The sequence below is a fragment of the Sinocyclocheilus anshuiensis genome, unplaced genomic scaffold (assembly GCF_001515605.1).
Source record: "Sinocyclocheilus anshuiensis isolate Anshui unplaced genomic scaffold, SAMN03320099.WGS_v1.1 scaffold257, whole genome shotgun sequence".
In the NCBI taxonomy this organism is placed as follows: Eukaryota; Metazoa; Chordata; class Actinopteri; order Cypriniformes; family Cyprinidae; genus Sinocyclocheilus; species Sinocyclocheilus anshuiensis.
In genome coordinates this window covers 2,044,889-2,055,229 of record NW_015539889.1, presented here as the reverse complement: position 1 = coordinate 2,055,229, position 10,341 = coordinate 2,044,889, and the positions used below count along the sequence as shown (strand labels likewise).

The 10,341-nt window shown below is 39.2% G+C and overlaps 1 protein-coding gene across 1 annotated transcript in view; it reads right to left on the bottom strand.

The window, feature by feature from the left end:
• The window catches only part of LOC107685663 (ski oncogene-like), a 40,738-nt gene that overhangs the window by 4,446 nt on the left and 25,951 nt on the right, over window positions 1–10,341 (bottom strand). The window contains exon 2 of the mRNA XM_016482335.1: window positions 366–479. Coding sequence (XP_016337821.1) covers window positions 366–479 — 114 coding nt within the window. The remainder of the gene's footprint in view (window positions 1–365; window positions 480–10,341) is intronic.

Below are 10,341 nucleotides of genomic sequence, written 5' to 3'. Positions count from 1 at the left end.
GACCATGTGATATTTCAGTTTTTCTTTTTTAATAAATCTGCAAAAATGTCAACAATTCTGTGTTTTTCTGTCAATATGGGGTGCTTGTGTGTACATTAATGAGGAAAAAAAATTAAGATGATTTATGATTTATGAATTATGATTTTAGCAAATGGCTGCAATATAACAAAGAGTGAAAAATTTAAGGGGGTCTGAATACTTTCCGTACCCACTGTATATATATATATATATATATAAAGAATCAAAAGAAGGCTTAAATGAAAAGATCTGAAATCTATGAAACCACAAAATATGAAAGAGGAACATCCCTGTCACTATGAGGATAATGTAAATCATAAAGAAAACAATAAGCCAATAAAACCAACCTTATTTGCAGATGCAGCCAGAGCCTGTAGCCAATCAGCTTGCTTCGCTTTATCCGTTGATGGGGATCTTGAGCGGTCATGTTTGGACTTTTTGGAGGGAATGGGACTGTATGCCTGTAAAATAAAAAGAAGGGGAAAGAAAACACAGTCTGTGAGATGAAATAACACCCTGTGAAGGCAAGACACCAGCACTGAGGTACAGCTTTGACCATGTAGGTGTCAAACCGACTTAAAGCTCTCAGCAAATATCTGAGAGAAATCAGAGGTAAATTTAGCATCAGTACAAACAAAAACCAAACACTACAGGTATTCATGCAACTAAAAAGTGTTTCTAAAAAAAAGGATGACAGCGAGTAAATCCTCCCCTTTGCCCTCAGGTTTCAGCTTGTCAGATCCAGGATGTGTTTACCTTTGCCGTACCAATGACCTGCCCAAACCTGTGCCTTTCTGACTCAAGTTCAAGAATTTTAAAACACCCCCTTAACCAGAGCATCCTGACAGCTGGAGGTAGTGCAAAAGTTAGGAGAGGATAAAGTCAGGTAGAGGTGCTGATACAAAAATGGTTCACAATGAATGAGAAATGTGGTGTTTTCAAGTGAAAAACACCACATGGGTGAGAATAATGACTGGATAAATAAGGTCAGGCACTGCGGCTTTAACAGAAAGTCTTTGAATACAATGCGACACAAGGGGGAGATGTCGGGCTGGATTTTGTCTCATACCAGCTACAGTGACAGCAATCTTGTAGTACACATTATTTAGCATTCGCTCTCTGTGCCAATCTTAAGTACAATAATACTAATAATAAGAACTCTAATAATAAAGCCTAACTGTTATCACAAAGCGTGAGAGCATGTTATGTGATTGGAGCTGTTTGGAGCTCATTTCTTTAATGCGGATCTCACTCACACTCACACTAATACACACTTGCCTCCATGTCCAGCTTCAGTGACGAGTTTACAGTGGGTAACGTGGGCCTTCGAGCCGAGAAACACACAAAGCACACACTTACTTTCTGAGAGTGCAGAGTGGAGTAGCGCGGACCAATTCGTGATCAAGAACTCTTCAGCCTGAGTGTAGCGCTGTGAGAGGAGCCTCTTACCGATTCAATACACTTTTTGAATGATTAAATAGGCACAGAATGACAGAGGATGTGTAATCTTCTAATGTAGAAATAGTATAAAATATATACTTCAAGAGTGGAAAGAAATATATCTATAATTCTTTTCAACACTAGAGAGCCACTTCTTACAGCATATCACAGGGTGGTGAGACCATCGCAACTGACTCCCTCACTGAACCGCGAATGTTGTCTGCTTCTAAATAAAATGGTATTTACAATTGAAGACACGTAATCATATCATTTTATCTGTAATAAATGGTATTCTAAAAAAACAATTCAAATATTTTCCTAAAATATTATTGGTTATTTTTGAACATAGGGTAATGGCAATTGGGAAACATGTTAGAATAACCATAGTCTAACACAATAATTGACAGGTTTTTGTCTCTTCTTTCGATGTGACAAACCTCTGAAAACGATTCAGTGCATGACTGTACTGTGATTGTCTGCATTGATCAAAATGAATCCTGAATCGAACACGTTTTATCGATTAGATTAAAAGACTGATTCATTAACGAGTCTGGTATTCTTATTCTAAACAACTGATAGAAAATACACAACATGATTGCTAAAATATCGTCAAGGATTATGAATTTTAGGTAGGCCTATACAGTAATCTCCTTTGACCGACAAGGATTTCTCAGTTTTTTTACTGGGGCGCAGAGGTATTGGGTCTTGTTCCCAGGTAGAAACATCAAATGGGAGCTAAACGGCTTCTGAATAAACATACACTGAACAAAATTATAAACGCAACACTTTTGTTTTTGCCGGGAAAAGAATTACGGGCCGATCCGAGACGTTACGAGCACCTCCCGTCCTCCCGATAATTTTCAAACATGTTAAAAAAAAAATCGGATGCTGTTGGTTTAAATTCATGGCGTATGTGCGGTTGAACGAGACGATTTGGCGATCCATCTGAAGTTGACCAATCAGAAGATGACAAAAACCATAGAGTCTATAATAATTTTAGTTTAATTATACAATTCTATTTTTTTATTTGTTATTCCGAATGTGCCAAATTTGCCAATGGCGCGAAACGTAATGCTTACGTCAGAGTAAAATCGTAGTAAATTCGTGTCGTGTGTGACTGCCTCCATACGATTTTCGGATAAACTCAATCGTGACATGTGCCAGACCTCACAACGTTCCGACCTTCAGAATCGCACCGTGTACGCCCGCCTTTAGACAGATTTGTGAACAATATATGAAATAGGCCTTTTGTGTACATAGAAAAAGTCTTAGATCTTTGAGTTCAGCTCATGAAAAATGGGAGCAAAAACTAAAGTGTTGCGTTTATAATTTTGTTCAGTGTATTTATCAAGCAATTCCTTAATTTGTCAACTAAAATAATTTGGTACCCCAAATGTAGAATTTTAGGAGCCAGTGGCTCCCCAGTATTTATTTATTTATTTTTATTTTAAAAAGTCTGGAGACCTGCCTGCCTTGAGCAAAGGGAAGCACTGTTTTTTTCCCCTTCAAAAAATGTGGATGGGTAAAGTCAAAACATGACTCAAGTGTTGAACAACCACTGCACACCCAACAAAAACCGTCTGTCTGTGTTTGTTCCTTCCCTGAGGTCTGAAGTTCCAGGAAGACCAGGGCATCCCAGACATAATAGTCTTTGACTGTGAACCCTCCCAGACACCACAAGGGAGCCGCTGATACAACGTCCGCTGATCTGAAATCAGGGCAGCCGTGACACGGCCCTCGCTCACAACCACATCAAACGCGTGGCCTTGTGACACACACGCAGGGCAGACTGTATCAAACAGCTGGGCAAAACCACACAAACAAACAATGCATGCCGATTAGGACATGTACAACATCTGGACTCAAACCTACAGTCTTATAAACCTTAAAGGAAGCCTGTGGCCATCTGGATTTATTATACAATTTTGAAGAATTCTAAACAAGATTATTGCAAAGCACTACACATTACACTACAGATAAAATATTATGCTTAATGCTAGATAAAATGTAACATACTTCATATTCTGAATCATGACTGAGAAAATGAAAAAAGAACTAACAAGGGCTCCATTACTGACGGAGTGCATGAGTGAGTGACTGAAAGAGTGAGTGAGTGAGGGCCACATTTCCTCTTTGTAGTTTGCTTTGGCTGATGGCCCTGTGGGAACCCGGAGCGTCTGGTTCCTGAATGTGAGTGGGTGGGTTCGAGGAGCAGGACCACAGAGGAAACACAAAGCTGCAGGAATGTATACTTGAAGGCCAAGTACGGCTTACTCTTAAAGTGGCCATTCAATCCTATGCCCTTTCAACTGCCTATTGTGCAAGATTTATTTGAAGGCAGGTTATAAAGGAGTGCTTTAAGGCAAACATGAGGCTGAACTTACACAGATGAAACGTGCATGTTTGCACAGACATAACCAATGACTTGCATGAATCAACTCATGAATCAAATCCTTTATTTTTATGTTAATGACGGATAAATAATACCTGGCATATATTAAAATTATATACTATTTTGTCTCAAATTAAAAATAGGACATTAAAAACTACAATTAATAATTTTTAATGCTATTGAGATATCACAACTTGATAATATATTATTAATCCACAAGAGGTTCTTTATAGTGGAAAAAGTGTTCCTTTAAGAACCTTTATTTTTAAGAGTGTACCAATATATCATGCATCAATAGTTTTTGCTGGTACTGACTGGGCTGATACTGATTTGTCCAATATATGCAGATGTCCCAAACAAATATTGTGTGTAACAGTTTGGAATGCATTGCTCCATCCAAGAGCCATGTGTGCATGTTGTCATAAACTGGATTGGATGACATCTGACCACTTTTGCATCTGATTTCAGAATGACTAATGAAGCAAATATCGACTTCTACTTGCATTCGTTGCGATACACCATCCGGTGTGTTCAGGGAAGAGGGTTCAATGCTCCAAATCTTTGTTGATATTACTTGGAAGCCAAACAAGCGGAGTTGCATCTGCCGTTGAAACAAAAATGGTCTGCTCTATTGAACTTACTCGAGCAACTAACATCCTCACAATAATGCGCCACGCCGCCTGAAAGAACTGTACTGGTGGTGGAGCACAGCAACCAGGCACAACAAGTTTCCTATTACAGCTTTTCTTTCCCCCCATGGAAATCCTGCATGTAATCCTCAGATCTGTGTGTGCTTTGGTGCACTCTGCCAAAGTCAAGGGCAAAACTGGTGAAGCACACTTGGGTAGGAGCTTAATTGAGACGTGCTGGAGACTGGCGTTCTGATTAGAGGAGGCTTCTGGAAGACCATACAGGATGAAAGAACTTTTCCACGACATTCTAATTTATTGAGATGCACCTGTATATAAGAGTATGTGTGAGAGAAAAAGGATAAGGTAATGCCAGCTGTCCTCATGCTATTGCAAGTGCTTTGGAGGGTCTCACAATTTATATTAAGCTTAGCTGTCACCAGGTGTCAGCTGGCAGATCGTCGCCATTTGAAAATGCCAGAAACGCCCCCACGCTTCCCTTCTAGTCCATCCTCTTCCAGAATCCTTTCCAGAAGTCAGATATGGAGCCTTAGGGAAAACCAGTCTTGATTGGATTGTGTTAATAGCCTTTGGACTGGAGTTTTGCTGCTGTCTGAGCTGAAGAGGGAACAGACTTTTGATGCAAAGGCGGAGCGTAATGCATAATCCTGCTCTGAGAGTGATGGAGGAATCCATCTGCTTCAATATGCCATATTCCAGCAGGCACATAAGGATATGGTCTCATCTGACTCTTAATAAGTCCTCTACTACGTAGTCCACCTTCAGACTGCAAATAAAAAGTATCCCCAAACTCATACATAGAGCTATACTCAAATTTCTCTTGATACATTAATGAAATGGATTGCATTCATGTTTAAATTGATCAAACTTGATCTATGCACCAAGGGTCTGAGAGTAACGCAATTTCAATTCTCTGTGTGTATGTGCTGTACATGTGGAAGAATTGACAATAAAGCAGACTTGACTTGACTTGAAACATGTTGTGAAGAGTAATGCTTACACTGAGGCGGAGACAAAACACCCCACAAGGCACACACATATTCACACAATGTCTTTCTGCTTCTCTTCACATTTAGAACACTACTAATGCAGGAACATGCAAACCAGGAAGCCTGAGGGGAAGATGGGAAAAAGAAAATCCATTACTGTCAATGTCTGTAGAAACTTTGAACACTCACCACTAAAGATTATTACTCTCAGTGCAGCTAATGTGTGTCTGTTAGTATGTTTTCAGTTTGTTTGTGGGATAGATTGTTTTGTGGGACAAAAAGCTGGGGTTCAGATGTATAAGACCACACTTACAATCTGGGATTTTTTACATTGAAGTAGGGAAATAAAAAAATAAAAAAGTAAACAATAAATGGTACGTAACACAACAACAAAAAAAGAGGAGGAAATTCGAGGAATGTTATAAGATTTGGCACTAGTTCTAGACTGCAAATTTGTGACATTGATCATGTGATTCCTTTTTACAGCTGGTCAGATGTTGTGCTTCTACTGATGCATAAGATGCTTTTTGGATCATTCTTAAATCTTGGGGAGAACAAAAATCAAAAATAGATCAAATATGAACAAACTTAATTTTAATTAAAGCCAACTTTAAAAATTGTACTGATAATATAATTTGTAATGAAATGCTTGCAATAAATCAGAAAAAGAATTTTCACTAGTGGTTTCAGACTTTTAGTCCCAACTGCGTATTATGGTTTTAAGACATCTTGAGACAAATTTCCCAAAGTGGGGGGAACAACATTCGCCCGGAACTGGAGTGCTGGTCGTGCCTCAATTTTAATCTGTGTGCTATAGTTCTAATGCTAATGTGCAAGCAGTTAAGTGCAGAAAGACGATTAAAGTCGCACTGAATTGCCTCGTCACCATACCAACACGAGGGCTCGAAATAAAGAGGGTAATATCATCACATGTCAGGTAGAAGAGCCACAAGGCAAGGCAGCCACAAGCCTGTGAACCAACAATAAGTGAAAGAGTGATATTCCCGCCCTTTCTATCAGCCATTTCTAGCTGTCTCAATGCGCAGAGGGTGGAATGGCTGGCCAGCTTTGGCTCTCGTGCCTGAGTGATTGACTGAGCAGATGGGGCTTTAGTTCCTCCAGTGAGAGTGTGGACGTCTGTTAGCAGCTGTGCGTCTCACTGAAGAGCCCCTCCTGTCTCTGCTAACAGCTAGCTAAATCTCTTGCCTGATGCAATGAAATTACAGAAACTAAAGCAAAAATGTTAATAACAAGGGAAAATTAAGATGAGGACACCGTCAGAGCTGGCACACATACTACCGTTCAAAAGTTGAAGTTCAATAAGGTTTTATTTCAAGAAATAATACACTTAATCAGCATGTATGCAGTAAAACGTTAAAACAGCTTGGAGTCCAGCCTGCAATATGCTCGGTTTCATTTTCTACTATCTCTCCCAATTTCCTGTCATTATCTACCTTCTCTGTCTAGACAAAATTATGACCCCCCCCTCCAAAAAAAAAAAAATCTGATAAATGTTTAAAGGGACACACACTAAAGAAATATTCGCCACATATATGGAATGCAACCAATGCATTATTTTTGCACTCACTTGTACGTAATGCTCTAGCCGGCGATCAAGCAGTCATGACAGTTAAACAGGGCAGGACTCACAGGATATGCATTTTGTCAGGGAGCTACTTCGGTCTGTCAGACACTGAATACACACACAATCACTCCCTCCCTCCAGCAACACCTAACCCTCACACACCCAGGCACTTCAGAATGCTTCTGGAAGAACACGCCAAAGCTCATACTTCACTGTGTACGCAGGACTAATGGCAATAATTGTGACTCCTCCACCAAATAAGGAGCACTGCTGGGTTTATTTGGAAGGGTGATAAGGGAGTGAATGCCAAGGGGAGGTCAGGTGGTGTCAGGATACAGAGAGGCTGCTGAAGTTTTAAAAGCTCCCGCTGGGAAGCGGCAGGGTGAAGTTAGGGTCAGTGCTTAGGGTCTCAATGATGTCACAGCACCTTCACTGTGTCTGCCCTGGGATAGGGGAGGGGTGGTGTACTGGTAATTGGCTCAAGAGAGGCTATAAATCCATCTGAAATTTACTGCTTCCAACCACCCTTCGGCATTCTCAACCCCTGACGCCATCTGAGCGCTGACGATCGACAACACAGAAATGCTGTAAAGACAGTGCAGACATCCTCTGTGCAACTCCAAGCGCTAGCACAATAGTGTGCAACCATGTAGGACGGAGACCATCACTTGACCTTTCGCAGCATGTCCATTTAAGGCTATGGCTAATCACCGCAAATGGGCCTACAGTAATGAAAAACATGCCAGTTTTCTGTGAAATGCTCTCAGGGCCCGTGCATTTGCGAGCAAGGCAGAAATGGGGAGTGGGCCCTATCATTAAGGTTTGATATACAGCCAAGGCTGGGAATGGATTATTTTAGTTTGTTCAGCTTTTTACAGTCACTTTGAAAGCCCAATGTTCTCTCAGCATTTGTCCAAACAAATATAAGTGTGGCAGCATGGAGGTGGAAGTGCTAATGGATGTCGTAGAATGACAGGAAGCATTAGAAACACCAAGAGGAGAAAAATAGGGGATTGCATGGTAGAAGGAAAAATTAAAAAAAATTTGAGGGCAAGAAGAGCTAACCGCTGAGTAAAATTGCCCAGAATTCCATAATTGAGCGATTTTCCAAAGTACAAGACATGCAAGGTTGAAATTCGGTGTTATTACAGCATTGTGTGAAGCGCTGTCACATCTGTACATGGAAACCTTGCATTTTGGAAAAATCCCTTTTCCATTTTTCCATGAAGTAGTATCTACATCCACATGGAACACATTCAGCACAGCTTAATAAAGCAGATGATTACATAAAGAGATTAATAGGGAAACAAAGAAACTCATTCTTCCATAAAGCAGTAAAGGAGGACGCTTACTCTTTGAGGACAGGAAACCTAATGGTGGAAAAAAAACAATGCATCTTTCAAATAAAAGCTTGGATGGTGTCTGGTTTCAGTCAGTTTTTGCTTTGAATGTCTTGTCAAAAGATACAGATTTGATGCATGAAATCTTCCATGAAACAAAAAGGTTTGAATGCATGGAAAAATGAAAACTCTGTCATCATTCACTCACATGACTTACTTTCTCCTGAAGAACACAAAAGAAGATATTTTGGTAACCAAACCATTTTGGCTGTCAGATAGTGAATGTGATGCATCCCTGATGAAAAGACCCATTTTTAATCTCCATGTTGGCTTGGAGATGGTTTAGCTGATGGGGACATCAGCATACTAAATTGGAGACCAGAATCTAAAACACAACCTGACCTACATTATTCTGCTCATTTGATGTGCTGTCTGCTTTGTAACCCTGAAAATCCTGTAAATGTATTTTTCCTGGACCATTTTCATTTTATAGCGGTCCTCTGAATCTGAAAGGGCCAATGTTTTTCTCCATAGCAACTGCATAACATCTTGAGATCAGCTCTGACTCCACTCTCGGGCGTTCAAAGATCAGACCCTCTCCTAGCCCTGCTTCTGCGGCTAACATTAGCCAGGCAGTCTTCTGGACACTTTTTAAAAGGACCCCCACACCTGACATCCATTAAACATGTACTTTTGCTAGCGCTCCGCTTCCATAAAGCCTGTGAAGTACCTTAATTTTAACCAAAATGTGGCTGGTTTACAGATAATCTGGTGTTTCTGAACATGTGCCAAAATGGCTGATGGTTAGAGTATCTTCCCAGTGAGTCAGCACCAGCTCAGGTCTGACACATGAGAGAGAATGAAGATACAGGCCAGTGTGTTATATAAATGTCTGCTGTGTGTATGTTCCGGTGTTTTGAGGACACACTGCTCTATGCGTTAATTTGTTCAGTCTGATCCGGTCAGAAGGATTAGGGCCCGGTGCTTCTGTTCTGAGCCCTGCCTCAAAAGAGGGCCTAGGGTTAGCATGTAATCTCCCAGCTTTCCCAGCACCAATCCACACTGACCCATGTGGCCTGTCCACTAACAGCTGAAGGACATTTGTCTGTCTGTGTCTGTTCATATGTTTGTACCGCGTTCTATACCTTAGAAGACCATATGCTACAACATTTATGACGCATGTGCACTGATATAAAAATATTTTATAGAAATTAAATTACAAAATTAAAAATAAAACACTAAAACCAGTCATTTTAAATGACACAAACATACATTTAACAGTATTATTAAATTATTAATGTTCTTAAAATGGCGTTGATGGTAAAGATAATCTAAATGTAATAATATGGGAAATTAGCATGCACAATTTTCCAATATCCAATAGCAAACTTTAACAATGACTTAAAAAAAAAAAACTTTAATATTGGTAGATAACTGATATGGTAGCAATGGTTTGCGTTTTGAGTTTTCTGTATTTTAAGCAATTCATTTAAAGTAAGCTATTTGTAATGTCATAATTTGACTCACAAAATATAAGCTTTCATTTTTAAAATCATGTAAATTAACAATAAATCAGTATTATAACATTTTACCTTCATTGATTATTGACTGATTTTTAAATTGAGCCCTGGTAAGTAATTGTAATTTTATTATATTAATATGTAATTGTAGTAATTCTTATAAAGATCACCTTCAAATAAGCTGGAAATACTTTATAATAAGGTTAAATTTGTATAAAAATTTATATATTTATAAATTAAGACATGCCATGCCATAAAAATAGTTAATTGTTAGTTCATGATACCAAATGCAATAACAAATGTCAGCCAATTGAATTTTATATATATATATATATATATATATAAAGGGTTACCATTAATTCTTAAAAAGATTGGAAGATTCCTTTTAAAAATGCTAGTGTGTGCTC